General features: G+C 52.8%; 1 protein-coding gene, 26 non-coding genes and 3 pseudogenes across 27 annotated transcripts; all 30 read left to right on the top strand.

Annotated features, from left to right (window-relative positions):
- Window positions 1–196: 196 nt before the first annotated feature.
- On the top strand, window positions 197–315 carry LOC149368483 (5S ribosomal RNA). Its single transcript, XR_016288023.1, has one exon. It is a non-coding gene; the product is annotated as a 5S ribosomal RNA (ribosomal RNA).
- Window positions 316–861: 546 nt separating this feature from the next.
- Window positions 862–980, top strand: LOC149368482 (5S ribosomal RNA). Its single transcript, XR_016288021.1, has one exon. It is a non-coding gene; the product is annotated as a 5S ribosomal RNA (ribosomal RNA).
- Window positions 981–1,526: 546 nt separating this feature from the next.
- LOC149368481 (5S ribosomal RNA) lies at window positions 1,527–1,645 on the top strand. Its single transcript, XR_016288020.1, has one exon. It is a non-coding gene; the product is annotated as a 5S ribosomal RNA (ribosomal RNA).
- Window positions 1,646–2,193: 548 nt separating this feature from the next.
- LOC149368480 (5S ribosomal RNA) lies at window positions 2,194–2,312 on the top strand. Its single transcript, XR_016288019.1, has one exon. It is a non-coding gene; the product is annotated as a 5S ribosomal RNA (ribosomal RNA).
- Window positions 2,313–2,857: 545 nt separating this feature from the next.
- Window positions 2,858–2,976, top strand: LOC149368479 (5S ribosomal RNA). Its single transcript, XR_016288018.1, has one exon. It is a non-coding gene; the product is annotated as a 5S ribosomal RNA (ribosomal RNA).
- A 547-nt stretch (window positions 2,977–3,523) lies between these two features.
- Window positions 3,524–3,642, top strand: LOC149368478 (5S ribosomal RNA). Its single transcript, XR_016288017.1, has one exon. It is a non-coding gene; the product is annotated as a 5S ribosomal RNA (ribosomal RNA).
- Window positions 3,643–4,177: 535 nt separating this feature from the next.
- LOC149368477 (5S ribosomal RNA) lies at window positions 4,178–4,296 on the top strand. The gene has a single exon (XR_016288016.1). It is a non-coding gene; the product is annotated as a 5S ribosomal RNA (ribosomal RNA).
- A 545-nt stretch (window positions 4,297–4,841) lies between these two features.
- LOC149368476 (5S ribosomal RNA) lies at window positions 4,842–4,960 on the top strand. Its single transcript, XR_016288015.1, has one exon. It is a non-coding gene; the product is annotated as a 5S ribosomal RNA (ribosomal RNA).
- Window positions 4,961–5,505: 545 nt separating this feature from the next.
- On the top strand, window positions 5,506–5,624 carry LOC149368475 (5S ribosomal RNA). The gene has a single exon (XR_016288014.1). It is a non-coding gene; the product is annotated as a 5S ribosomal RNA (ribosomal RNA).
- A 547-nt stretch (window positions 5,625–6,171) lies between these two features.
- LOC149368474 (5S ribosomal RNA) lies at window positions 6,172–6,290 on the top strand. The gene has a single exon (XR_016288013.1). It is a non-coding gene; the product is annotated as a 5S ribosomal RNA (ribosomal RNA).
- Window positions 6,291–7,648: 1,358 nt separating this feature from the next.
- LOC149368473 (5S ribosomal RNA) lies at window positions 7,649–7,767 on the top strand. Its single transcript, XR_016288012.1, has one exon. It is a non-coding gene; the product is annotated as a 5S ribosomal RNA (ribosomal RNA).
- Window positions 7,768–8,372: 605 nt separating this feature from the next.
- On the top strand, window positions 8,373–9,623 carry LOC149368472 (uncharacterized). Its single transcript, XM_089569890.1, has one exon. It carries the CDS (start codon window positions 8,373–8,375, stop codon window positions 9,621–9,623), a length of 1,251 nt encoding a protein of 416 aa, XP_089426016.1.
- Window positions 9,624–13,203: 3,580 nt separating this feature from the next.
- On the top strand, window positions 13,204–13,322 carry LOC149368471 (5S ribosomal RNA; annotated as a pseudogene).
- Window positions 13,323–13,867: 545 nt separating this feature from the next.
- Window positions 13,868–13,986, top strand: LOC149368470 (5S ribosomal RNA). The gene has a single exon (XR_016288009.1). It is a non-coding gene; the product is annotated as a 5S ribosomal RNA (ribosomal RNA).
- A 545-nt stretch (window positions 13,987–14,531) lies between these two features.
- Window positions 14,532–14,650, top strand: LOC149368469 (5S ribosomal RNA). Its single transcript, XR_016288008.1, has one exon. It is a non-coding gene; the product is annotated as a 5S ribosomal RNA (ribosomal RNA).
- Window positions 14,651–15,195: 545 nt separating this feature from the next.
- On the top strand, window positions 15,196–15,314 carry LOC149368468 (5S ribosomal RNA). Its single transcript, XR_016288007.1, has one exon. It is a non-coding gene; the product is annotated as a 5S ribosomal RNA (ribosomal RNA).
- Window positions 15,315–15,860: 546 nt separating this feature from the next.
- Window positions 15,861–15,979, top strand: LOC149368467 (5S ribosomal RNA). The gene has a single exon (XR_016288006.1). It is a non-coding gene; the product is annotated as a 5S ribosomal RNA (ribosomal RNA).
- Window positions 15,980–16,525: 546 nt separating this feature from the next.
- LOC149368466 (5S ribosomal RNA) lies at window positions 16,526–16,644 on the top strand. Its single transcript, XR_016288005.1, has one exon. It is a non-coding gene; the product is annotated as a 5S ribosomal RNA (ribosomal RNA).
- A 545-nt stretch (window positions 16,645–17,189) lies between these two features.
- LOC149368465 (5S ribosomal RNA) lies at window positions 17,190–17,308 on the top strand. The gene has a single exon (XR_016288003.1). It is a non-coding gene; the product is annotated as a 5S ribosomal RNA (ribosomal RNA).
- A 545-nt stretch (window positions 17,309–17,853) lies between these two features.
- Window positions 17,854–17,972, top strand: LOC149368464 (5S ribosomal RNA). The gene has a single exon (XR_016288002.1). It is a non-coding gene; the product is annotated as a 5S ribosomal RNA (ribosomal RNA).
- Window positions 17,973–18,517: 545 nt separating this feature from the next.
- Window positions 18,518–18,636, top strand: LOC149368463 (5S ribosomal RNA). The gene has a single exon (XR_016288001.1). It is a non-coding gene; the product is annotated as a 5S ribosomal RNA (ribosomal RNA).
- A 546-nt stretch (window positions 18,637–19,182) lies between these two features.
- Window positions 19,183–19,301, top strand: LOC149368462 (5S ribosomal RNA). The gene has a single exon (XR_016288000.1). It is a non-coding gene; the product is annotated as a 5S ribosomal RNA (ribosomal RNA).
- Window positions 19,302–19,847: 546 nt separating this feature from the next.
- Window positions 19,848–19,966, top strand: LOC149368461 (5S ribosomal RNA). Its single transcript, XR_016287998.1, has one exon. It is a non-coding gene; the product is annotated as a 5S ribosomal RNA (ribosomal RNA).
- Window positions 19,967–20,513: 547 nt separating this feature from the next.
- LOC149368460 (5S ribosomal RNA) lies at window positions 20,514–20,632 on the top strand. Its single transcript, XR_016287996.1, has one exon. It is a non-coding gene; the product is annotated as a 5S ribosomal RNA (ribosomal RNA).
- Window positions 20,633–21,216: 584 nt separating this feature from the next.
- LOC149368459 (5S ribosomal RNA) lies at window positions 21,217–21,335 on the top strand (annotated as a pseudogene).
- A 545-nt stretch (window positions 21,336–21,880) lies between these two features.
- LOC149368458 (5S ribosomal RNA) lies at window positions 21,881–21,999 on the top strand. Its single transcript, XR_016287995.1, has one exon. It is a non-coding gene; the product is annotated as a 5S ribosomal RNA (ribosomal RNA).
- A 546-nt stretch (window positions 22,000–22,545) lies between these two features.
- Window positions 22,546–22,664, top strand: LOC149368457 (5S ribosomal RNA). The gene has a single exon (XR_016287700.1). It is a non-coding gene; the product is annotated as a 5S ribosomal RNA (ribosomal RNA).
- Window positions 22,665–23,210: 546 nt separating this feature from the next.
- Window positions 23,211–23,329, top strand: LOC149368456 (5S ribosomal RNA). The gene has a single exon (XR_016287994.1). It is a non-coding gene; the product is annotated as a 5S ribosomal RNA (ribosomal RNA).
- Window positions 23,330–25,746: 2,417 nt separating this feature from the next.
- On the top strand, window positions 25,747–25,852 carry LOC149368455 (5S ribosomal RNA; annotated as a pseudogene).
- Window positions 25,853–26,405: 553 nt separating this feature from the next.
- Window positions 26,406–26,524, top strand: LOC149368454 (5S ribosomal RNA). The gene has a single exon (XR_016287993.1). It is a non-coding gene; the product is annotated as a 5S ribosomal RNA (ribosomal RNA).
- The last annotated feature ends 850 nt before the right edge of the window (window positions 26,525–27,374 follow it).

The raw sequence follows: 27,374 nt of genomic DNA, 5'->3' as shown, positions 1-27,374 counted from the left end.
CAACACAGGCTCGCTCCCGCTGCTCTTTCCGTGCATGCCGCAGTGGTTTAGGTTCGCCAGAACGGCTGAGAAAAGCGCAGGGCAGGTAACTGCACGCTTGGCGGCTGTTGCCACGAGCGAGGGAAGTATCCATGCGCAGTTTTGCATCCTCGAGGGCCAAACACAGTACATAAAGACTCGGAAAGCACTGTCTCTCGCCATCGGCCATACCATGTTGAATACGCCGGTTCTCGTCCGATCACCGAAGCTAAGCAGCATTGGGCTCGGTCAGTACTTGGGAGGGAGACCACCTGGGAACACCGAGTGCTGATGGCATTTCTTTTGCATTTTTATTCGCCCTTCACGTTTTTTTTTTTCTGTCATAGTTGCGCAGTGTCTCAGGCAACTATAGGAGGTGACGTTATTTTGTTATCGATAATACAATCTCATCGGCAACGTGTCCAACGTGTAGTACGTGCGGACGCGAAACTGTGGCAAAACTCGAAGCGAACCCGTGGCGTCTCGGCTGTCATTCTGACGTCTGCCGCGGCGGGTACACTGCAGATTAAACTCTAGCAAAGCCCCAAGATAGCTGGGAGGCCCAGTGTGCGCATAACACTGCGCAGAAGCGCACAATATGCGCCCACCGCACCATGCACCGCACCCACTGCCGGTCCATGTGTAAACAACACAGGCTCGCTCCCGCTGCTCTTTCCGTGCATGCCGCAGTGGTTTAGGTTCGCCAGAACGGCTGAGAAAAGCGCAGGGCAGGTAACTGCACGCTTGGCGGCTGTTGCCACGAGCGAGGGAAGTATCCATGCGCAGTTTTGCATCCTCGAGGGCCAAACACAGTACATAAAGACTCGGAAAGCACTGTCTCTCGCCATCGGCCATACCATGTTGAATACGCCGGTTCTCGTCCGATCACCGAAGCTAAGCAGCATTGGGCTCGGTCAGTACTTGGGAGGGAGACCACCTGGGAACACCGAGTGCTGATGGCATTTCTTTTGCATTTTTATTCGCCCTTCACGTTTTTTTTTTTCTGTCATAGTTGCGCAGTGTCTCAGGCAACTATAGGAGGTGACGTTATTTTGTTATCGATAATACAATCTCATCGGCAACGTGTCCAACGTGTAGTACGTGCGGACGCGAAACTGTGGCAAAACTCGAAGCGAACCCGTGGCGTCTCGGCTGTCATTCTGACGTCTGCCGCGGCGGGTACACTGCAGATTAAACTCTAGCAAAGCCCCAAGATAGCTGGGAGGCCCAGTGTGCGCATAACACTGCGCAGAAGCGCACAATATGCGCCCACCGCACCATGCACCGCACCCACTGCCGGTCCATGTGTAAACAACACAGGCTCGCTCCCGCTGCTCTTTCCGTGCATGCCGCAGTGGTTTAGGTTCGCCAGAACGGCTGAGAAAAGCGCAGGGCAGGTAACTGCACGCTTGGCGGCTGTTGCCACGAGCGAGGGAAGTATCCATGCGCAGTTTTGCATCCTCGAGGGCCAAACACAGTACATAAAGACTCGGAAAGCACTGTCTCTCGCCATCGGCCATACCATGTTGAATACGCCGGTTCTCGTCCGATCACCGAAGCTAAGCAGCATTGGGCTCGGTCAGTACTTGGGAGGGAGACCACCTGGGAACACCGAGTGCTGATGGCATTTCTTTTGCATTTTTATTCGCCCTTCACGTTTTTTTTTTTTTCTGTCATAGTTGCGCAGTGTCTCAGGCAACTATAGGAGGTGACGTTATTTTGTTATCGATAATACAATCTCATCGGCAACGTGTCCAACGTGTAGTACGTGCGGACGCGAAACTGTGGCAAAACTCGAAGCGAACCCGTGGCGTCTCGGCTGTCATTCTGACGTCTGCCGCGGCGGGTACACTGCAGATTAAACTCTAGCAAAGCCCCAAGATAGCTGGGAGGCCCAGTGTGCGCATAACACTGCGCAGAAGCGCACAATATGCGCCCACCGCACCATGCACCGCACCCACTGCCGGTCCATGTGTAAACAACACAGGCTCGCTCCCGCTGCTCTTTCCGTGCATGCCGCAGTGGTTTAGGTTCGCCAGAACGGCTGAGAAAAGCGCAGGGCAGGTAACTGCACGCTTGGCGGCTGTTGCCACGAGCGAGGGAAGTATCCATGCGCAGTTTTGCATCCTCGAGGGCCAAACACAGTACATAAAGACTCGGAAAGCACTGTCTCTCGCCATCGGCCATACCATGTTGAATACGCCGGTTCTCGTCCGATCACCGAAGCTAAGCAGCATTGGGCTCGGTCAGTACTTGGGAGGGAGACCACCTGGGAACACCGAGTGCTGATGGCATTTCTTTTGCATTTTTATTCGCCCTTCACGTTTTTTTTTTCTGCCATAGTTGCGCAGTGTCTCAGGCAACTATAGGAGGTGACGTTATTTTGTTATCGATAATACAATCTCATCGGCAACGTGTCCAACGTGTAGTACGTGCGGACGCGAAACTGTGGCAAAACTCGAAGCGAACCCGTGGCGTCTCGGCTGTCATTCTGACGTCTGCCGCGGCGGGTACACTGCAGATTAAACTCTAGCAAAGCCCCAAGATAGCTGGGAGGCCCAGTGTGCGCATAACACTGCGCAGAAGCGCACAATATGCGCCCACCGCACCATGCACCGCACCCACTGCCGGTCCATGTGTAAACAACACAGGCTCGCTCCCGCTGCTCTTTCCGTGCATGCCGCAGTGGTTTAGGTTCGCCAGAACGGCTGAGAAAAGCGCAGGGCAGGTAACTGCACGCTTGGCGGCTGTTGCCACGAGCGAGGGAAGTATCCATGCGCAGTTTTGCATCCTCGAGGGCCAAACACAGTACATAAAGACTCGGAAAGCACTGTCTCTCGCCATCGGCCATACCATGTTGAATACGCCGGTTCTCGTCCGATCACCGAAGCTAAGCAGCATTGGGCTCGGTCAGTACTTGGGAGGGAGACCACCTGGGAACACCGAGTGCTGATGGCATTTCGTTTGCATTTTTATTCGCCCTTCACGTTTTTTTTTTTTCTGTCATAGTTGCGCAGTGTCTCAGGCAACTATAGGAGGTGACGTTATTTTGTTATCGATAATACAATCTCATCGGCAACGTGTCCAACGTGTAGTACGTGCGGACGCGAAACTGTGGCAAAACTCGAAGCGAACCCGTGGCGTCTCGGCTGTCATTCTGACGTCTGCCGCGGCGGGTACACTGCAGATTAAACTCTAGCAAAGCCCCAAGATAGCTGGGAGGCCCAGTGTGCGCATAACACTGCGCAGAAGCGCACAATATGCGCCCACCGCACCATGCACCGCACCCACTGCCGGTCCATGTGTAAACAACACAGGCTCGCTCCCGCTGCTCTTTCCGTGCATGCCGCAGTGGTTTAGGTTCGCCAGAACGGCTGAGAAAAGCGCAGGGCAGGTAACTGCACGCTTGGCGGCTGTTGCCACGAGCGAGGGAAGTATCCATGCGCAGTTTTGCATCCTCGAGGGCCAAACACAGTACATAAAGACTCGGAAAGCACTGTCTCTCGCCATCGGCCATACCATGTTGAATACGCCGGTTCTCGTCCGATCACCGAAGCTAAGCAGCATTGGGCTCGGTCAGTACTTGGGAGGGAGACCACCTGGGAACACCGAGTGCTGATGGCATTTTTATTCGCCCTTCACGTTTTTTTTTTTCTGTCATAGTTGCGCAGTGTCTCAGGCAACTATAGGAGGTGACGTTATTTTGTTATCGATAATACAATCTCATCGGCAACGTGTCCAACGTGTAGTACGTGCGGACGCGAAACTGTGGCAAAACTCGAAGCGAACCCGTGGCGTCTCGGCTGTCATTCTGACGTCTGCCGCGGCGGGTACACTGCAGATTAAACTCTAGCAAAGCCCCAAGATAGCTGGGAGGCCCAGTGTGCGCATAACACTGCGCAGAAGCGCACAATATGCGCCCACCGCACCATGCACCGCACCCACTGCCGGTCCATGTGTAAACAACACAGGCTCGCTCCCGCTGCTCTTTCCGTGCATGCCGCAGTGGTTTAGGTTCGCCAGAACGGCTGAGAAAAGCGCAGGGCAGGTAACTGCACGCTTGGCGGCTGTTGCCACGAGCGAGGGAAGTATCCATGCGCAGTTTTGCATCCTCGAGGGCCAAACACAGTACATAAAGACTCGGAAAGCACTGTCTCTCGCCATCGGCCATACCATGTTGAATACGCCGGTTCTCGTCCGATCACCGAAGCTAAGCAGCATTGGGCTCGGTCAGTACTTGGGAGGGAGACCACCTGGGAACACCGAGTGCTGATGGCATTTCTTTTGCATTTTTATTCGCCCTTCACGTTTTTTTTTTCTGTCATAGTTGCGCAGTGTCTCAGGCAACTATAGGAGGTGACGTTATTTTGTTATCGATAATACAATCTCATCGGCAACGTGTCCAACGTGTAGTACGTGCGGACGCGAAACTGTGGCAAAACTCGAAGCGAACCCGTGGCGTCTCGGCTGTCATTCTGACGTCTGCCGCGGCGGGTACACTGCAGATTAAACTCTAGCAAAGCCCCAAGATAGCTGGGAGGCCCAGTGTGCGCATAACACTGCGCAGAAGCGCACAATATGCGCCCACCGCACCATGCACCGCACCCACTGCCGGTCCATGTGTAAACAACACAGGCTCGCTCCCGCTGCTCTTTCCGTGCATGCCGCAGTGGTTTAGGTTCGCCAGAACGGCTGAGAAAAGCGCAGGGCAGGTAACTGCACGCTTGGCGGCTGTTGCCACGAGCGAGGGAAGTATCCATGCGCAGTTTTGCATCCTCGAGGGCCAAACACAGTACATAAAGACTCGGAAAGCACTGTCTCTCGCCATCGGCCATACCATGTTGAATACGCCGGTTCTCGTCCGATCACCGAAGCTAAGCAGCATTGGGCTCGGTCAGTACTTGGGAGGGAGACCACCTGGGAACACCGAGTGCTGATGGCATTTCTTTTGCATTTTTATTCGCCCTTCACGTTTTTTTTTTCTGTCATAGTTGCGCAGTGTCTCAGGCAACTATAGGAGGTGACGTTATTTTGTTATCGATAATACAATCTCATCGGCAACGTGTCCAACGTGTAGTACGTGCGGACGCGAAACTGTGGCAAAACTCGAAGCGAACCCGTGGCGTCTCGGCTGTCATTCTGACGTCTGCCGCGGCGGGTACACTGCAGATTAAACTCTAGCAAAGCCCCAAGATAGCTGGGAGGCCCAGTGTGCGCATAACACTGCGCAGAAGCGCACAATATGCGCCCACCGCACCATGCACCGCACCCACTGCCGGTCCATGTGTAAACAACACAGGCTCGCTCCCGCTGCTCTTTCCGTGCATGCCGCAGTGGTTTAGGTTCGCCAGAACGGCTGAGAAAAGCGCAGGGCAGGTAACTGCACGCTTGGCGGCTGTTGCCACGAGCGAGGGAAGTATCCATGCGCAGTTTTGCATCCTCGAGGGCCAAACACAGTACATAAAGACTCGGAAAGCACTGTCTCTCGCCATCGGCCATACCATGTTGAATACGCCGGTTCTCGTCCGATCACCGAAGCTAAGCAGCATTGGGCTCGGTCAGTACTTGGGAGGGAGACCACCTGGGAACACCGAGTGCTGATGGCATTTCTTTTGCATTTTTATTCGCCCTTCACGTTTTTTTTTTTTCTGTCATAGTTGCGCAGTGTCTCAGGCAACTATAGGAGGTGACGTTATTTTGTTATCGATAATACAATCTCATCGGCAACGTGTCCAACGTGTAGTACGTGCGGACGCGAAACTGTGGCAAAACTCGAAGCGAACCCGTGGCGTCTCGGCTGTCATTCTGACGTCTGCCGCGGCGGGTACACTGCAGATTAAACTCTAGCAAAGCCCCAAGATAGCTGGGAGGCCCAGTGTGCGCATAACACTGCGCAGAAGCGCACAATATGCGCCCACCGCACCATGCACCGCACCCACTGCCGGTCCATGTGTAAACAACACAGGCTCGCTCCCGCTGCTCTTTCCGTGCATGCCGCAGTGGTTTAGGTTCGCCAGAACGGCTGAGAAAAGCGCAGGGCAGGTAACTGCACGCTTGGCGGCTGTTGCCACGAGCGAGGGAAGTATCCATGCGCAGTTTTGCATCCTCGAGGGCCAAACACAGTACATAAAGACTCGGAAAGCACTGTCTCTCGCCATCGGCCATACCATGTTGAATACGCCGGTTCTCGTCCGATCACCGAAGCTAAGCAGCATTGGGCTCGGTCAGTACTTGGGAGGGAGACCACCTGGGAACACCGAGTGCTGATGGCATTTCTTTTGCATTTTTATTCGCCCTTCACGTTTTTTTTTTTCTGCCATAGTTGCGCAGTGTCTCAGGCAACTATAGGAGGTGACGTTATTTTGTTATCGATAATACAATCTCATCGGCAACGTGTCCACCGTGTAGTACGTGCGGACGCGAAACTGTGGCAAAACTCGAAGCGAACCCGTGGCGTCTCGGCTGTCATTCTGACGTCTGCCGCGGCGGGTACACTGCAGATTAAACTCTAGCAAAGCCCCAAGATAGCTGGGAGGCCCAGTGTGCGCATAACACTGCGCAGAAGCGCACAATATGCGCCCACCGCACCATGCACCGCACCCACTGCCGGTCCATGTGTAAACAACACAGGCTCGCTCCCGCTGCTCTTTCCGTGCATGCCGCAGTGGTTTAGGTTCGCCAGAACGGCTGAGAAAAGCGCAGGGCAGGTAACTGCACGCTTGGCGGCTGTTGCCACGAGCGAGGGAAGTATCCATGCGCAGTTTTGCATCCTCGAGGGCCAAACACAGTACATAAAGACTCGGAAAGCACTGTCTCTCGCCATCGGCCATACCATGTTGAAAGCCTGCCATTCAACATGGTATGGCCGATGGCTTCAGTGTGTTCATTGTCTTGTATTATTGCTTTTGTGATTTGTCTGTTCTTTTTCGTGCAGTGTTGTTTTCCAAAGCCAGGAAATAAAGAAAAAAAAAGCCATACCATGTTGAATACGCCGGTTCTCGTCCGATCACCAAAGCTAAGCAGCATTTTGCTCGGTCAGTACTTGGGAGGGAGACCACCTGGGAACACCGAGTGCTGATGGCATTTCTTTTGCATTTTTATTCGCCCTTCACGTTTTTTTTTTTTCTGTCATAGTTGCGCAGTGTCTCAGGCAACTATAGGAGGTGACGTTATTTTGTTATCGATAATACAATCTCATCGGCAACGTGTCCAACGTGTAGTACGTGCGGACGCGAAACTGTGGCAAAACTCGAAGCGAACCCGTGGCGTCTCGGCTGTCATTCTGACGTCTGCCGCGGCGGGTACACTGCAGATTAAACTCTAGCAAAGCCCCAAGATAGCTGGGAGGCCCAGTGTGCGCATAACACTGCGCAGAAGCGCACAATATGCGCCCACCGCACCATGCACCGCACCCACTGCCGGTCCATGTGTAAACAACACAGGCTCGCTCCCGCTGCTCTTTCCGTGCATGCCGCAGTGGTTTAGGTTCGCCAGAACGGCTGAGAAAAGCGCAGGGCAGGTAACTGCACGCTTGGCGGCTGTTGCCACGAGCGAGGGAAGTATCCATGCGCAGTTTTGCATCCTCGAGGGCCAAACACAGTACATAAAGACTCGGAAAGCACTGTCTCTCGCCATCGGCCATACCATGTTGAATACGCCGGTTCTCGTCCGATCACCGAAGCTAAGCAGCATTGGGCTCGGTCAGTACTTGGGAGGGAGACCACCTGGGAACACCGAGTGCTGATGGCATTTCTTTTGCATTTTTATTCGCCCTTCACGTTTTTTTTTTTCTGTCATAGTTGCGCAGTGTCTCAGGCAACTATAGGAGGTGACGTTATTTTGTTATCGATAATACAATCTCATCGGCAACGTGTCCAACGTGTAGTACGTGCGGACGCGAAACTGTGGCAAAACTCGAAGCGAACCCGTGGCGTCTCGGCTGTCATTCTGACGTCTGCCGCGGCGGGTACACTGCAGATTAAACTCTAGCAAAGCCCCAAGATAGCTGGGAGGCCCAGTGTGCGCATAACACTGCGCAGAAGCGCACAATATGCGCCCACCGCACCATGCACCGCACCCACTGCCGGTCCATGTGTAAACAACACAGGCTCGCTCCCGCTGCTCTTTCCGTGCATGCCGCAGTGGTTTAGGTTCGCCAGAACGGCTGAGAAAAGCGCAGGGCAGGTAACTGCACGCTTGGCGGCTGTTGCCACGAGCGAGGGAAGTATCCATGCGCAGTTTTGCATCCTCGAGGGCCAAACACAGTACATAAAGACTCGGAAAGCACTGTCTCTCGCCATCGGCCATACCATGTCATTCTACTTCCAGCCACCGAGCGTGACGGACGCAGAATCATGGGCTCCCACGGAGCGGCGATAGCGGCCGTTGCCGGCCGCGGAAACAGGTTTGCCAGCGACGCAGATAAGGATTACGAGATCGTTCTGCCTACCCTGCCCACCGGACGTGTTGTTTTAAACACGGTTTTTTTGCACGGGGACGTGCGTGTGAGGCCCTACAGGGTCGAAGACTTCAGAGACGCCCTCGCCAACGTTGGTGCGCTCCCCGACGTCGTGGCGTTGGGGGCTTACCAGATAAACCATGTGTGGGCGGTGACCTTCAGCAGCGCTGACGCCGCAAAGAAACTGGCCGCCATGAAGGAGCTGGAAGTGAAGGGACGCCGCTGCATCGTTTTTGACCCAGAAGACCATCAGGTAAAGCTGCGCCTCCACTGGATGCTTCACGGCGTCGCCGACGAGGACATCCGTACGGCATTCGCGGCGTTCGGCAATGTGACCGAGGTAACCCGCGAGCGTTGGCGCGTCGCGGGCATGAAGGAGAAGGGCTCCACCACGAGGACCGTGCTCCTGAAACTGAAGCCAGGCGTGAAGGTGGACGACCTGCCTCACCAGGTACGAGTCGCTGGCGAGTTGGCTCTCGTGGTAGTTCCGGGGCGGCCGATGCAGTGCCTTCGTTGCGGCGGCACGGGGCACGTTCGCCGCGATTGCAAGGTGCCCAGGTGTTCGAAATGCCGACGCTATGGACACTCGGAGGCTGACTGCGTTCGTACCTACGCGTCGGCTACCGGGCATGTAGCAGCGAGCGACTCCGCAGAACTGATGGACGTCGTCGAGGCGGAGGAAGCAGCGAGCGGTGCCGACGACACGGGCAAAACGGAGGGGGTGGCGGTTCAGCCAGCTGTTGCGAGTAGCAACACCGACACGGCTGTCGCACAGGAGAGTGGGTCGCCAGCTGCTGACTCGTCTTCGACGCCTGTGGAGACGCCCAAAGATGGAGCGAGCCCGCCCGTGCACGTGGAAGTGGAACGGAAGGCGGCCAGCGAGAGCCACGACGGCAAGGCCGACTCCCGCATGAACGTCGGCGTGACTACACCTGCGAAGCGTTCGCACGCCGAGACCAAGGCCGACGGGGAGAAGGTACCAGAGCCCAGCGTGGAGGAACCGCCGGCAAAGACGCCCCAAGCGCGACGGCCCAGCCTGCGGCCGCGACCAAAGGTCCCGACTGACAAGCGTGGCGGCGACAAGGCGCCGCCTGACCAGGAGCACGTGCTCGCGCCGGGTGACACCGGCGGCGACGGCATCGTCTAGCGACATGCTGGACGCGAGAGGTAAGCACCATGCTTTCGGTCTCTTCTTCCTAAGTTAAAATGGCTTCTGCAACTCCGTTTAAAGTCGCCACCCTAAACGTTAGAGGCCTGGCAGGTAAAAGAAAACAAAGCCAGCTGTACCGACTTGTAACGGAGCAAGATATCGATATACTGGCAGTGCAGGAGACCAAAGTCGACGGGGAGGAAGAGACCGGGAGCATGGTGCGACGTTTCACGTCTAGGTATTTTGCCGTCGTTAGCCATGCTGTAGGCACATCGGCTGGCTGTATTCTTTTTGTTAAGAAGTTGCCGGGGATAGAAGTACACGGACATCATTCGTGCCTGTCGGGTCGATACGTGTCCATCGATTTTTCGCTCTGTAACATCGACTGGCGCATTGTTTGTCTGTATGCACCTAATGTGGTTGATGGCCGAGCCGCGTTTTTTGAAAGCGTAGAAGAACGGCTTCGCACGGACAGGCAGCTCATTGTTATGGGCGATTACAACTGTGTTCTTAGTGCGCGCGACAAGACAAGCGTCCGAGGTTTCAGGGATAAAAGCACCGAAGTGTTGTTACGAATGATTGTGAACTGCAACCTCGAGGATGTAGCAGAGTGTCTTGAAGGAACGCGTGCTGTAAGGTACACACGATTCGAGGGCACAAGTCACGCACGGCTAGACCGAATTTATGCATCCGCGGAAACGGTCCCTAAATGCAATAGTTATGTAGTTCTGCCGGTTTCATTTTCTGACCACTGTTTGGTTCAATGCTGCATAGGATTCATTAAGAAGGGGAATGGTTTTTCATGGGAAATGTGGAAGTTAAATGAGAAGCTACTCCAGGACGAATTTTATAACCGAGCTGTAAGGGAAGAAATAGCAAAAATAGAACCAAGTAGTAACATGTGGATTTGGCAGCAGTGGGAGCTCACTAAAGAAACTTTAAAATTAAAAGCAATAGATAGAGCCACCTGTATACGTCATGAAGCAAAAAAAGAGGAAATGGAGCTAAAGGCTCTGCTTCAGAAGATGATAAAACAGGAATGCCGAGCGCCTGGTATATGGATAGAAGACATAAGGAAAACCAAACAAAAGTTACAGCTTATCGAAGAAGAACGTTATCGGGGAGCGCTGGTGAGGGCAAGGGCAGAAGACATGGCCGCAGGGGAAGCGCCAACGAAACGAGCGCTTGGTTTAGAAAAAGCCCGCGCCGAAAGAAACCACATAAACGAAATAGAATGGAGAGGTGTTTCTAAAACGGACATCGATCATATCAAAGCAGCTTTTTTCGAGCATTACCAGGCGCTCTTCGCATTGCATCCGGTAGACGTTGTCACTTTTAAGGAGGCGTTTCTGGCCGAGATGCCGCGCCTGGACGACGAAACTAAAGACAGATTAGAGCAGGCGATAACTCAATTGGAAGTCGAGCAAGCAATAGACAGTTTAAACCCAGGTAAGTCGCCTGGACCGGACGGGTTCAGCGCGGCGTTCTACAAAGAATTTAAGCATGTAATTTCCCCGGTCTTGACAGTCATCTTTAATGAAGCCTTTAAACTAAAATCACTGCCTCCGTCCTATGGCTCTTCCCATACTGTGCTGATTCCGAAAACGGACGACACAGACAGATTACGACTGGTAGCAGCATATCGACCCATAGCACTCACTAACGTCGAGTACAAAATTTACATGAAGGTTTTGGCACGAAGGTTGCAGACCGTGATCCATTTATTAGTTGGTCCGCATCAGACCTGCGGGATTAAAGGGCGGTCCATTTTTACTAATATCCACGTTGCGCGCAGTGTATTAGAATGCTGTGATGTCACTAATGATCAGGTAGCTATACTCCAGATAGATTTAGAAAAGGCTTTTGACTGCGTTGCCCATGAACTTTTGTTTGCAGTGTTAGGCCATGTTAACGTTGGTTCTGTTATTCTCGAGGGTGTGGCCCTGGCATACCGGAACTGCACGACGAGATTGATCGTTAACAAGAGTCTGGGGGCCCCCATTAGCGTGCAGCGTTCGGTGCGCCAGGGCTGTCCCCTCAGCCCCCTTTTATTTTGTATTTATGTGGAGACCCTTTGTTTAAAGATAATGAAAAACAGGAGTATTACCGGATTCAGATTACAAGCAGCCGAAGTGAAGCTCTTGGCGTACGCTGACGACATTGCTGTGTTTGCCGTTGACGAGGGAGGCATAAGCGAGGCTGTTCAATGTGTACGCGATTTCAGCCAAGCTACAGGCAGTGGGGTTAACTGGTCGAAGTGCCTCGGGCTTTGGCATGGAAGGTGGGCATCTACGCCTGAACGGTTTGCTAGTGTGCCGTGGACGACAACACCAGATAAGTACTTGGGCGTTCCGCTCGATGCTTATCGTGACAGTGAACATTATTGGACAGGACAGGTCAAAGAGACACGGGAGAGAGCAGATAAGTGGAAAGGGACGACCTTGTCAATTTTTGCCAGAGCCACTGTTTGCAACTTGTTCTTTATCAGCAGGCTCTGGTACGTAATGCAGGTGTTGCACTGTTCACGGTTAAGTATTCAAAAGCTACACCGAATTTTCGCCGTCTTTATCTGGTCGTCTGAATGGGAGCGCTGCAGCCGGACCAACCTGTTCCGACGGGTACAAGACGGTGGGTTGGGATTGGGCCATTTGTTTTTGCGACAGCTGGTCAATCGTTTTTTGTTTTTTAGGGACACAAGAGACCCTTTTTTGCGTACAGTATGCCAAGTTAGGCTGCGGCATCTACTTCCAGAGTACATAGTCGGAACTGCTGAGGTGTATAGTAGGGTCACCGGTTTTTACCGGGAAGTCGTAGCCAGTGTAAGGTTTCTTTGCGCGCGATTTTCCAATGACTTTCTGTCCAGTGTGAAACGAAAGAAACTGTACCGTGCTTTGTGCGATGTAGTTTTTCCCGAGCCCTTGTACAGGGCCTTGTACAGTGGAGGCCCAGGCAAAGATGTTTTAAAGAGAGTTAAAAAAATGCAGGTGCCGCCTGGAACAAAAACCTTCTTTTTTAAGTTGCACACCGGGACCTTACCGGTTAAATCATTTTTAGAGGGAAAGGAATTGTTTTTACCCTGGGGATCTCACTGTTTAATTTGCAGAAAGCCGGAAACAATAGACCATGTATTTTTACACTGTTGGGAAGGGGTTTATTTTTGGGATGTATTGCAGCGAACATTAAAGAAAGAATTTCCACTAGACCCGTATGGCATCCGGTTCTTATGTGTTGAAAATGAGGATGGGGTGCCTTTCGATTTAATAATGCTGACAGGCCTCCACTGTATATGGCGCTCCAGAATGGCAGGCTGGCATTGTGACAGTGACGCAAGACCTGCCAGAATTCACTTTCGTGAAAGTATGGAGATGTTTCTGGCCATTCAGAAAGCCGCTGCGGAGCCTCCGGAGTGGCTCTCAAGACTAGAGCCGCTCTGTACGTTGCGTGAATTTTAATTGGACGAAGCCAGATTTATGCTGGCTGACCACAAGTCGTGTGTACATAGTTATTGTCTTTTGTTGATTGTTTGTGTTGTCCAGTTTTTTGTGTCAAAGCCAGGCAATAAAGAAAAAAAAAAAAAAAAATCGGCCATACCATGTTGAATACGCCGGTTCTCGTCCGATCACCGAAGCTAAGCAGCATTGGGCTCGGTCAGTACTTGGGAGGGAGACCACCTGGGAACACCGAGTGCTGATGGCATTTCTTTTGCATTTTTATTCGCCCTTCACGTTTTTTTTTTCTGTCATAGTTGCGCAGTGTCTCAGGCAACTATAGGAGGTGACGTTATTTTGTTATCGATAATACAATCTCATCGGCAACGTGTCCAACGTGTAGTACGTGCGGACGCGAAACTGTGGCAAAACTCGAAGCGAACCCGTGGCGTCTCGGCTGTCATTCTGACGTCTGCCGCGGCGGGTACACTGCAGATTAAACTCTAGCAAAGCCCCAAGATAGCTGGGAGGCCCAGTGTGCGCATAACACTGCGCAGAAGCGCACAATATGCGCCCACCGCACCATGCACCGCACCCACTGCCGGTCCATGTGTAAACAACACAGGCTCGCTCCCGCTGCTCTTTCCGTGCATGCCGCAGTGGTTTAGGTTCGCCAGAACGGCTGAGAAAAGCGCAGGGCAGGTAACTGCACGCTTGGCGGCTGTTGCCACGAGCGAGGGAAGTATCCATGCGCAGTTTTGCATCCTCGAGGGCCAAACACAGTACATAAAGACTCGGAAAGCACTGTCTCTCGCCATCGGCCATACCATGTTGAATACGCCGGTTCTCGTCCGATCACCGAAGCTAAGCAGCATTGGGCTCGGTCAGTACTTGGGAGGGAGACCACCTGGGAACACCGAGTGCTGATGGCATTTCTTTTGCATTTTTATTCGCCCTTCACGTTTTTTTTTTCTGTCATAGTTGCGCAGTGTCTCAGGCAACTATAGGAGGTGACGTTATTTTGTTATCGATAATACAATCTCATCGGCAACGTGTCCAACGTGTAGTACGTGCGGACGCGAAACTGTGGCAAAACTCGAAGCGAACCCGTGGCGTCTCGGCTGTCATTCTGACGTCTGCCGCGGCGGGTACACTGCAGATTAAACTCTAGCAAAGCCCCAAGATAGCTGGGAGGCCCAGTGTGCGCATAACACTGCGCAGAAGCGCACAATATGCGCCCACCGCACCATGCACCGCACCCACTGCCGGTCCATGTGTAAACAACACAGGCTCGCTCCCGCTGCTCTTTCCGTGCATGCCGCAGTGGTTTAGGTTCGCCAGAACGGCTGAGAAAAGCGCAGGGCAGGTAACTGCACGCTTGGCGGCTGTTGCCACGAGCGAGGGAAGTATCCATGCGCAGTTTTGCATCCTCGAGGGCCAAACACAGTACATAAAGACTCGGAAAGCACTGTCTCTCGCCATCGGCCATACCATGTTGAATACGCCGGTTCTCGTCCGATCACCGAAGCTAAGCAGCATTGGGCTCGGTCAGTACTTGGGAGGGAGACCACCTGGGAACACCGAGTGCTGATGGCATTTCTTTTGCATTTTTATTCGCCCTTCACGTTTTTTTTTTCTGTCATAGTTGCGCAGTGTCTCAGGCAACTATAGGAGGTGACGTTATTTTGTTATCGATAATACAATCTCATCGGCAACGTGTCCAACGTGTAGTACGTGCGGACGCGAAACTGTGGCAAAACTCGAAGCGAACCCGTGGCGTCTCGGCTGTCATTCTGACGTCTGCCGCGGCGGGTACACTGCAGATTAAACTCTAGCAAAGCCCCAAGATAGCTGGGAGGCCCAGTGTGCGCATAACACTGCGCAGAAGCGCACAATATGCGCCCACCGCACCATGCACCGCACCCACTGCCGGTCCATGTGTAAACAACACAGGCTCGCTCCCGCTGCTCTTTCCGTGCATGCCGCAGTGGTTTAGGTTCGCCAGAACGGCTGAGAAAAGCGCAGGGCAGGTAACTGCACGCTTGGCGGCTGTTGCCACGAGCGAGGGAAGTATCCATGCGCAGTTTTGCATCCTCGAGGGCCAAACACAGTACATAAAGACTCGGAAAGCACTGTCTCTCGCCATCGGCCATACCATGTTGAATACGCCGGTTCTCGTCCGATCACCGAAGCTAAGCAGCATTGGGCTCGGTCAGTACTTGGGAGGGAGACCACCTGGGAACACCGAGTGCTGATGGCATTTCTTTTGCATTTTTATTCGCCCTTCACGTTTTTTTTTTTCTGTCATAGTTGCGCAGTGTCTCAGGCAACTATAGGAGGTGACGTTATTTTGTTATCGATAATACAATCTCATCGGCAACGTGTCCAACGTGTAGTACGTGCGGACGCGAAACTGTGGCAAAACTCGAAGCGAACCCGTGGCGTCTCGGCTGTCATTCTGACGTCTGCCGCGGCGGGTACACTGCAGATTAAACTCTAGCAAAGCCCCAAGATAGCTGGGAGGCCCAGTGTGCGCATAACACTGCGCAGAAGCGCACAATATGCGCCCACCGCACCATGCACCGCACCCACTGCCGGTCCATGTGTAAACAACACAGGCTCGCTCCCGCTGCTCTTTCCGTGCATGCCGCAGTGGTTTAGGTTCGCCAGAACGGCTGAGAAAAGCGCAGGGCAGGTAACTGCACGCTTGGCGGCTGTTGCCACGAGCGAGGGAAGTATCCATGCGCAGTTTTGCATCCTCGAGGGCCAAACACAGTACATAAAGACTCGGAAAGCACTGTCTCTCGCCATCGGCCATACCATGTTGAATACGCCGGTTCTCGTCCGATCACCGAAGCTAAGCAGCATTGGGCTCGGTCAGTACTTGGGAGGGAGACCACCTGGGAACACCGAGTGCTGATGGCATTTCTTTTGCATTTTTATTCGCCCTTCACGTTTTTTTTTTTCTGTCATAGTTGCGCAGTGTCTCAGGCAACTATAGGAGGTGACGTTATTTTGTTATCGATAATACAATCTCATCGGCAACGTGTCCAACGTGTAGTACGTGCGGACGCGAAACTGTGGCAAAACTCGAAGCGAACCCGTGGCGTCTCGGCTGTCATTCTGACGTCTGCCGCGGCGGGTACACTGCAGATTAAACTCTAGCAAAGCCCCAAGATAGCTGGGAGGCCCAGTGTGCGCATAACACTGCGCAGAAGCGCACAATATGCGCCCACCGCACCATGCACCGCACCCACTGCCGGTCCATGTGTAAACAACACAGGCTCGCTCCCGCTGCTCTTTCCGTGCATGCCGCAGTGGTTTAGGTTCGCCAGAACGGCTGAGAAAAGCGCAGGGCAGGTAACTGCACGCTTGGCGGCTGTTGCCACGAGCGAGGGAAGTATCCATGCGCAGTTTTGCATCCTCGAGGGCCAAACACAGTACATAAAGACTCGGAAAGCACTGTCTCTCGCCATCGGCCATACCATGTTGAATACGCCGGTTCTCGTCCGATCACCGAAGCTAAGCAGCATTGGGCTCGGTCAGTACTTGGGAGGGAGACCACCTGGGAACACCGAGTGCTGATGGCATTTCTTTTGCATTTTTATTCGCCCTTCACGTTTTTTTTTTCTGTCATAGTTGCGCAGTGTCTCAGGCAACTATAGGAGGTGACGTTATTTTGTTATCGATAATACAATCTCATCGGCAACGTGTCCAACGTGTAGTACGTGCGGACGCGAAACTGTGGCAAAACTCGAAGCGAACCCGTGGCGTCTCGGCTGTCATTCTGACGTCTGCCGCGGCGGGTACACTGCAGATTAAACTCTAGCAAAGCCCCAAGATAGCTGGGAGGCCCAGTGTGCGCATAACACTGCGCAGAAGCGCACAATATGCGCCCACCGCACCATGCACCGCACCCACTGCCGGTCCATGTGTAAACAACACAGGCTCGCTCCCGCTGCTCTTTCCGTGCATGCCGCAGTGGTTTAGGTTCGCCAGAACGGCTGAGAAAAGCGCAGGGCAGGTAACTGCACGCTTGGCGGCTGTTGCCACGAGCGAGGGAAGTATCCATGCGCAGTTTTGCATCCTCGAGGGCCAAACACAGTACATAAAGACTCGGAAAGCACTGTCTCTCGCCATCGGCCATACCATGTTGAATACGCCGGTTCTCGTCCGATCACCGAAGCTAAGCAGCATTGGGCTCGGTCAGTACTTGGGAGGGAGACCACCTGGGAACACCGAGTGCTGATGGCATTTCTTTTGCATTTTTATTCGCCCTTCACGTTTTTTTTTTCTGTCATAGTTGCACAGTGTCTCAGGCAACTATAGGAGGTGACGTTATTTTGTTATCGATAATACAATCTCATCGGCAACGTGTCCAACGTGTAGTACGTGCGGACGCGAAACTGTGGCAAAACTCGAAGCGAACCCGTGGCGTCTCGGCTGTCATTCTGACGTCTGCCGCGGCGGGTACACTGCAGATTAAACTCTAGCAAAGCCCCAAGATAGCTGGGAGGCCCAGTGTGCGCATAACACTGCGCAGAAGCGCACAATATGCGCCCACCGCACCATGCACCGCACCCACTGCCGGTCCATGTGTAAACAACACAGGCTCGCTCCCGCTGCTCTTTCCGTGCATGCCGCAGTGGTTTAGGTTCGCCAGAACGGCTGAGAAAAGCGCAGGGCAGGTAACTGCACGCTTGGCGGCTGTTGCCACGAGCGAGGGAAGTATCCATGCGCAGTTTTGCATCCTCGAGGGCCAAACACAGTACATAAAGACTCGGAAAGCACTGTCTCTCGCCATCGGCCATACCATGTTGAATACGCCGGTTCTCGTCCGATCACCGAAGCTAAGCAGCATTGGGCTCGGTCAGTACTTGGGAGGGAGACCACCTGGGAACACCGAGTGCTGATGGCATTTCTTTTGCATTTTTATTCGCCCTTCACGTTTTTTTTTTCTGTCATAGTTGCGCAGTGTCTCAGGCAACTATAGGAGGTGACGTTATTTTGTTATCGATAATACAATCTCATCGGCAACGTGTCCAACGTGTAGTACGTGCGGACGCGAAACTGTGGCAAAACTCGAAGCGAACCCGTGGCGTCTCGGCTGTCATTCTGACGTCTGCCGCGGCGGGTACACTGCAGATTAAACTCTAGCAAAGCCCCAAGATAGCTGGGAGGCCCAGTGTGCGCATAACACTGCGCAGAAGCGCACAATATGCGCCCACCGCACCATGCACCGCACCCACTGCCGGTCCATGTGTAAACAACACAGGCTCGCTCCCGCTGCTCTTTCCGTGCATGCCGCAGTGGTTTAGGTTCGCCAGAACGGCTGAGAAAAGCGCAGGGCAGGTAACTGCACGCTTGGCGGCTGTTGCCACGAGCGAGGGAAGTATCCATGCGCAGTTTTGCATCCTCGAGGGCCAAACACAGTACATAAAGACTCGGAAAGCACTGTCTCTCGCCATCGGCCATACCATGTTGAATACGCCGGTTCTCGTCCGATCACCGAAGCTAAGCAGCATTGGGCTCGGTCAGTACTTGGGAGGGAGACCACCTGGGAACACCGAGTGCTGATGGCATTTCTTTTGCATTTTTATTCGCCCTTCACGTTTTTTTTTTTCTGTCATAGTTGCGCAGTGTCTCAGGCAACTATAGGAGGTGACGTTATTTTGTTATCGATAATACAATCTCATCGGCAACGTGTCCAACGTGTAGTACGTGCGGACGCGAAACTGTGGCAAAACTCGAAGCGAACCCGTGGCGTCTCGGCTGTCATTCTGACGTCTGCCGCGGCGGGTACACTGCAGATTAAACTCTAGCAAAGCCCCAAGATAGCTGGGAGGCCCAGTGTGCGCATAACACTGCGCAGAAGCGCACAATATGCGCCCACCGCACCATGCACCGCACCCACTGCCGGTCCATGTGTAAACAACACAGGCTCGCTCCCGCTGCTCTTTCCGTGCATGCCGCAGTGGTTTAGGTTCGCCAGAACGGCTGAGAAAAGCGCAGGGCAGGTAACTGCACGCTTGGCGGCTGTTGCCACGAGCGAGGGAAGTATCCATGCGCAGTTTTGCATCCTCGAGGGCCAAACACAGTACATAAAGACTCGGAAAGCACTGTCTCTCGCCATCGGCCATACCATGTTGAATACGCCGGTTCTCGTCCGATCACCGAAGCTAAGCAGCATTGGGCTCGGTCAGTACTTGGGAGGGAGACCACCTGGGAACACCGAGTGCTGATGGCATTTCTTTTGCATTTTTATTCGCCCTTCACGTTTTTTTTTTTCTGTCATAGTTGCGCAGTGTCTCAGGCAACTATAGGAGGTGACGTTATTTTGTTATCGATAATACAATCTCATCGGCAACGTGTCCAACGTGTAGTACGTGCGGACGCGAAACTGTGGCAAAACTCGAAGCGAACCCGTGGCGTCTCGGCTGTCATTCTGACGTCTGCCGCGGCGGGTACACTGCAGATTAAACTCTAGCAAAGCCCCAAGATAGCTGGGAGGCCCAGTGTGCGCATAACACTGCGCAGAAGCGCACAATATGCGCCCACCGCACCATGCACCGCACCCACTGCCGGTCCATGTGTAAACAACACAGGCTCGCTCCCGCTGCTCTTTCCGTGCATGCCGCAGTGGTTTAGGTTCGCCAGAACGGCTGAGAAAAGCGCAGGGCAGGTAACTGCACGCTTGGCGGCTGTTGCCACGAGCGAGGGAAGTATCCATGCGCAGTTTTGCATCCTCGAGGGCCAAACACAGTACATAAAGACTCGGAAAGCACTGTCTCTCGCCATCGGCCATACCATGTTGAATACGCCGGTTCTCGTCCGATCACCGAAGCTAAGCAGCATTGGGCTCGGTCAGTACTTGGGAGGGAGACCACCTGGGAACACCGAGTGCTGATGGCATTTCTTTTGCATTTTTATTCGCCCTTCACGTTTTTTTTTTTTCTGTCATAGTTGCGCAGTGTCTCAGGCAACTATAGGAGGTGACGTTATTTTGTTATCGATAATACAATCTCATCGGCAACGTGTCCAACGTGTAGTACGTGCGGACGCGAAACTGTGGCAAAACTCGAAGCGAACCCGTGGCGTCTCGGCTGTCATTCTGACGTCTGCCGCGGCGGGTACACTGCAGATTAAACTCTAGCAAAGCCCCAAGATAGCTGGGAGGCCCAGTGTGCGCATAACACTGCGCAGAAGCGCACAATATGCGCCCACCGCACCATGCACCGCACCCACTGCCGGTCCATGTGTAAACAACACAGGCTCGCTCCCGCTGCTCTTTCTGTGCATGCCGCAGTGGTTTAGGTTCGCCAGAACGGCTGAGAAAAGCGCAGGGCAGGTAACTGCACGCTTGGCGGCTGTTGCCACGAGCGAGGGAAGTATCCATGCGCAGTTTTGCATCCTCGAGGGCCAAACACAGTACATAAAGACTCGGAATGCACTGTCTCTCGCCATCGGCCATACCATGTTGAATACGCCGGTTCTCGTCCGATCACCGAAGCTAAGCAGCATTGGGCTCGGTCAGTACTTGGGAGGGAGACCACCTGGGAACACCGAGTGCTGATGGCATTTCTTTTGCATTTTTATTCGCCCTTCACGTTTTTTTTTTCTGTCATAGTTGCGCAGTGTCTCAGGCAACTATAGGAGGTGACGTTATTTTGTTATCGATAATACAATCTCATCGGCAACGTGTCCAACGTGTAGTACGTGCGGACGCGAAACTGTGGCAAAACTCGAAGCGAACCCGTGGCGTCTCGGCTGTCATTCTGACGTCTGCCGCGGCGGGTACACTGCAGATTAAACTCTAGCAAAGCCCCAAGATAGCTGGGAGGCCCAGTGTGCGCATAACACTGCGCAGAAGCGCACAATATGCGCCCACCGCACCATGCACCGCACCCACTGCCGGTCCATGTGTAAACAACACAGGCTCGCTCCCGCTGCTCTTTCCGTGCATGCCGCAGTGGTTTAGGTTCGCCAGAACGGCTGAGAAAAGCGCAGGGCAGGTAACTGCACGCTTGGCGGCTGTTGCCACGAGCGAGGGAAGTATCCATGCGCAGTTTTGCATCCTCGAGGGCCAAACACAGTACATAAAGACTCGGAAAGCACTGTCTCTCGCCATCCAGTGTTTTGTGTCAAAGCCAGGCAATAAAGAAAAAATCGGCCATACCGTGTTGAATACGCCGGTTCTCGTCCGATCGCCGAAGCTAAGCAGCATTGGGCTCGGTCAGTACTTGGGAGGGAGACCACCTGGGAACACCGAGTGCTGATGGCATTTCTTTTGCATTTTTATTCGCCCTTCACGTTTTTTTTTTCTGTCATAGTTGCGCAGTGTCTCAGGCAACTATAGGAGGTGACGTTATTTTGTTATCGATAATACAATCTCATCGGCAACGTGTCCAACGTGTAGTACGTGCGGACGCGAAACTGTGGCAAAACTCGAAGCGAACCCGTGGCGTCTCGGCTGTCATTCTGACGTCTGCCGCGGCGGGTACACTGCAGATTAAACTCTAGCAAAGCCCCAAGATAGCTGGGAGGCCCAGTGTGCGCATAACACTGCGCAGAAGCGCACAATATGCGCCCACCGCACCATGCACCGCACCCACTGCCGGTCCATGTGTAAACAACACAGGCTCGCTCCCGCTGCTCTTTCCGTGCATGCCGCAGTGGTTTAGGTTCGCCAGAACGGCTGAGAAAAGCGCAGGGCAGGTAACTGCACGCTTGGCGGCTGTTGCCACGAGCGAGGGAAGTATCCATGCGCAGTTTTGCATCCTCGAGGGCCAAACACAGTACATAAAGACTCGGAAAGCACTGTCTCTCGCCATCGGCCATACCATGTTGAATACGCCGGTTCTCGTCCGATCACCGAAGCTAAGCAGCATTGGGCTCGGTCAGTACTTGGGAGGGAGACCACCTGGGAACACCGAGTGCTGATGGCATTTCTTTTGCATTTTTATTCGCCCTTCACGTTTTTTTTTTTCTGTCATAGTTGCGCAGTGTCTCAGGCAACTATAGGAGGTGACGTTATTTTGTTATCGATAATACAATCTCATCGGCAACGTGTCCAACGTGTAGTACGTGCGGACGCGAAACTGTGGCAAAACTCGAAGCGAACCCGTGGCGTCTCGGCTGTCATTCTGACGTCTGCCGCGGCGGGTACACTGCAGATTAAACTCTAGCAAAGCCCCAAGATAGCTGGGAGGCCCAGTGTGCGCATAACACTGCGCAGAAGCGCACAATATGCGCCCACCGCACCATGCACCGCACCCACTGCCGGTCCATGTGTAAACAACACAGGCTCGCTCCCGCTGCTCTTTCCGTGCATGCCGCAGTGGTTTAGGTTCGCCAGAACGGCTGAGAAAAGCGCAGGGCAGGTAACTGCACGCTTGGCGGCTGTTGCCACGAGCGAGGGAAGTATCCATGCGCAGTTTTGCATCCTCGAGGGCCAAACACAGTACATAAAGACTCGGAAAGCACTGTCTCTCGCCATCGGCCATACCATGTTGAATACGCCGGTTCTCGTCCGATCACCGAAGCTAAGCAGCATTGGGCTCGGTCAGTTCTTGGGAGGGAGACCACCTGGGAACACCGAGTGCTGATGGCATTTCTTTTGCATTTTTATTCGCCCTTCACGTTTTTTTTTTTCTGTCATAGTTGCGCAGTGTCTCAGGCAACTATAGGAGGTGACGTTATTTTGTTATCGATAATACAATCTCATCGGCAACGTGTCCAACGTGTAGTACGTGCGGACGCGAAACTGTGGCAAAACTCGAAGCGAACCCGTGGCGTCTCGGCTGTCATTCTGACGTCTGCCGCGGCGGGTACACTGCAGATTAAACTGTAGCAAAGCCCCAAGATAGCTGGGAGGCCCAGTGTGCGCATAACACTGCGCAGAAGCGCACAATATGCGCCCACCGCACCATGCACCGCACCCACTGCCGGTCCATGTGTAAACAACACAGGCTCGCTCCCGCTGCTCTTTCCGTGCATGCCGCAGTGGTTTAGGTTCGCCAGAACGGCTGAGAAAAGCGCAGGGCAGGTAACTGCACGCTTGGCGGCTGTTGCCACGAGCGAGGGAAGTATCCATGCGCAGTTTTGCATCCTCGAGGGCCAAACACAGTACATAAAGACTCGGAAAGCACTGTCTCTCGCCATCGGCCATACCATGTTGAATACGCCGGTTCTCGTCCGATCACCGAAGCTAAGCAGCATTGGGCTCGGTCAGTACTTGGGAGGGAGACCACCTGGGAACACCGAGTGCTGATGGCATTCTTTTGCATTTTTATTCGCCCTTCACGTTTTTTTTTTCTGTCATAGTTGCGCAGTGTCTCAGGCAACTATAGGAGGTGACGTTATTTTGTTATCGATAATACAATCTCATCGGCAACGTGTCCAACGTGTAGTACGTGCGGACGCGAAACTGTGGCAAAACTCGAAGCGAACCCGTGGCGTCTCGGCTGTCATTCTGACGTCTGCCGCGGCGGGTACACTGCAGATTAAACTCTAGCAGAGCCCCAAGATAGCTGGGAGGCCCAGTGTGCGCATAACACTGCGCAGAAGCGCACAATATGCGCCCACCGCACCATGCACCGCACCCACTGCCGGTCCATGTGTAAACAACACAGGCTCGCTCCCGCTGCTCTTTCCGTGCATGCCGCAGTGGTTTAAGTTCGCCAGAACGGCTGAGAAAAGCGCAGGGCAGGTAACTGCACGCTTGGCGGCTGTTGCCACGAGCGAGGGAAGTATCCATGCGCAGTTTTGCATCCTCGAGGGCCAAACACAGTACATAAAGACTCGGAAAGCACTGTCTCTCGCCATCGGCCATACCATGTTGAAAGTGTTAGCTAAGCGATTGCAATACGTCATAAAGGATATTGTAGGGCCCCACCAAACGTGTGGCATAAAAACAAGAAGCATATTTAAAAATATTCATGTAGCACGCAGCGTGCTCGAGTGCTGCGATGCTTTAAATAAGAAAGTGGCTATGGTTCAAATTGACTTTGAAAAAGCATTTGATCGGGTGTCTCATGAAATACTCTATTGTTTGTTGGAACATATTGGTATTGGTTCGGTTGTTCTCAATGGGGTAAAAATGGCTTATGCATGTTGCTCGACACGACTTATGGTAAACAAAATATTATCTGAAAGAATTGATGTGAGGGCTTCTGTTCGACAAGGATGTCCACTGTCCCCTCTACTTTTTGCAATTTATTTGGAGCCTTTTTGTAGGATGATAACTGCGAGCGAGCACATCCGAGGTTTTAGGTTGGGAGCGTGTGAGGTGCGAATACTGGCATATGCAGATGATGTTGCCCTCTTTTGTGAAGATCGCAAAAGTATTGTAGAAGCGTTACAAGTAACCGAAAGGTTTTGCAGGCAAACTGGTAGCGCTGTTAATCTCGATAAATGTCTCGGAGTCTGGCATGGGCAATGGGACTTGGAACCAGAAGTGTTCTGCGGGGTCCGATGGGCTACAACTCCCGGAGTTTATTTGGGAGTCCCGCTGGACAGATATGGGGAAAATACCAATTACTGGAATGAAAAAGCGGAAGAAATGCGGGACCGGACCAAGGGATGGATGGGCCGTAATCTTTCTATTTTCGCGCGCGCTACTGTATGCAACACCTTTCTTGTGGCAAGGATCATGTATTTACTTCAAGTATTATATTGTGCACGAACCAATATCCAAAGGTTTCATCGGGTTTTTGCGGTCTTCATTTGGGCGTCCAATTGGGAACGAATTCGCAGAGATAATCTCTTCCGGAGAGTAAAGGTCGGGGGACTGTCTCTAATGCATCTCTATGTACGGCAGGTTGTTTTAAGATTTTGTTTCCTGCGTGACCAAAATGACCCCTTCCTGCGAACATTCATACAAACCATGTTATCCAGTGCACTTCCAGAATTCATTGTCTCTTCGTGCAATGCTCGGCGGTACACAGTGTCTCGCTTCCTGCGAGAGGTTGTCTGGTCATTCAGGTTTTTGCAAGTGCGGTTCTCGCTAGAGTATTTAGCGAATGTAACGCCGAAGCGCTTATACAAGGATCTTATTGAACAGTTGTTTCCAGCGCCACTGTACAGAACCTTATACTGTGAAGGCCCTGGGAAAGACGTTCTCAGGCGAGTTAAAAAGATGACTGTTGCACCTGGCGTCAAAACATTCTTTTTTAAATTACACACAGGAACGCTACCAGTAAAAACATGGCTAGAGGAAAAGGGCCTTTTTGTTCCTTGGGGCTCGAACTGTCTCCTGTGTAGAAAACCGGAGACGGTAGAACACGTGTTCCTCGATTGTTGGGATGCGGTGTTCTACTGGGATGTTTTGCAAAGAACCCTAAAAAAGGACTTGCCATTGACACCGCGCGGAATTCGGTACTTGACCACTGAAAGTGATGTTGCACAGTATGACCAGATTATGTTATTGGGCCTTCACAGCATTTGGAGGAGTAGAATGGCTGTAAGACATTGTGACTTGGATGCACGATCGGTATGTGGTTATTTTGTGGAACATGTGTATAAGTTAAGAGAAGTCTTGAAGCAACAAGATTGCGCGGATGATGTATTGAGTCTGATGGACCAACTTGTGTTAATGAAAGTCCATTAGACACGGTTGTCTGCCAAGGGGCACGACAACTACGATATTTTATTGATGTATTCATTCATGCAATAAAGAAAAAAAAAAAAAAAAAAGCCATACCATGTTGAATACGCCGGTTCTCGTCCGATCACCGAAGCTAAGCAGCATTGGGCTCGGTCAGTACTTGGGAGGGAGACCACCTGGGAACACCGAGTGCTGATGGCATTTCTTTTGCATTTTTATTCGCCCTTCACGTTTTTTTTTTTCTGTCATAGTTGCGCAGTGTCTCAGGCAACTATAGGAGGTGACGTTATTTTGTTATCGATAATACAATCTCATCGGCAACGTGTCCAACGTGTAGTACGTGCGGACGCGAAACTGTGGCAAAACTCGAAGCGAACCCGTGGCGTCTCGGCTGTCATTCTGACGTCTGCCGCGGCGGGTACACTGCAGATTAAACTGTAGCAAAGCCCCAAGATAGCTGGGAGGCCCAGTGTGCGCATAACACTGCGCAGAAGCGCACAATATGCGCCCACCGCACCATGCACCGCACCCACTGCCGGTCCATGTGTAAACAACACAGGCTCGCTCCCGCTGCTCTTTCCGTGCATGCCGCAGTGGTTTAGGTTCGCCAGAACGGCTGAGAAAAGCGCAGGGCAGGTAACTGCACGCTTGGCGGCTGTTGCCACGAGCGAGGGAAGTATCCATGCGCAGTTTTGCATCCTCGAGGGCCAAACACAGTACATAAAGACTCGGAAAGCACTGTCTCTCGCCATCGGCCATACCATGTTGAATACGCCGGTTCTCGTCCGATCACCGAAGCTAAGCAGCATTGGGCTCGGTCAGTACTTGGGAGGGAGACCACCTGGGAACACCGAGTGCTGATGGCATTCTTTTGCATTTTTATTCGCCCTTCACGTTTTTTTTTTCTGTCATAGTTGCGCAGTGTCTCAGGCAACTATAGGAGGTGACGTTATTTTGTTATCGATAATACAATCTCATCGGCAACGTGTCCAACGTGTAGTACGTGCGGACGCGAAACTGTGGCAAAACTCGAAGCGAACCCGTGGCGTCTCGGCTGTCATTCTGACGTCTGCCGCGGCGGGTACACTGCAGATTAAACTCTAGCAGAGCCCCAAGATAGCTGGGAGGCCCAGTGTGCGCATAACACTGCGCAGAAGCGCACAATATGCGCCCACCGCACCATGCACCGCACCCACTGCCGGTCCATGTGTAAACAACACAGGCTCGCTCCCGCTGCTCTTTCCGTGCATGCCGCAGTGGTTTAAGTTCGCCAGAACGGCTGAGAAAAGCGCAGGGCAGGTAACTGCACGCTTGGCGGCTGTTGCCACGAGCGAGGGAAGTATCCATGCGCAGTTTTGCATCCTCGAGGGCCAAACACAGTACATAAAGACTCGGAAAGCACTGTCTCTCGCCATCGGCCATACCATGTTGAAAGTGTTAGCTAAGCGATTGCAATACGTCATAAAGGATATTGTAGGGCCCCACCAAACGTGTGGCATAAAAACAAGAAGCATATTTAAAAATATTCATGTAGCACGCAGCGTGCTCGAGTGCTGCGATGCTTTAAATAAGAAAGTGGCTATGGTTCAAATTGACTTTGAAAAAGCATTTGATCGGGTGTCTCATGAAATACTCTATTGTTTGTTGGAACATATTGGTATTGGTTCGGTTGTTCTCAATGGGGTAAAAATGGCTTATGCATGTTGCTCGACACGA

This window comes from Amblyomma mixtum, chromosome 1 (assembly GCF_055824585.1).
Source record: "Amblyomma mixtum isolate Tamu chromosome 1, ASM5582458v1, whole genome shotgun sequence".
Taxonomy (NCBI): Eukaryota; Metazoa; Arthropoda; class Arachnida; order Ixodida; family Ixodidae; genus Amblyomma; species Amblyomma mixtum.
The sequence above is the reverse complement of the archived record's forward strand: the minus strand, read 5'-3'. Positions and strand labels throughout refer to the sequence as shown.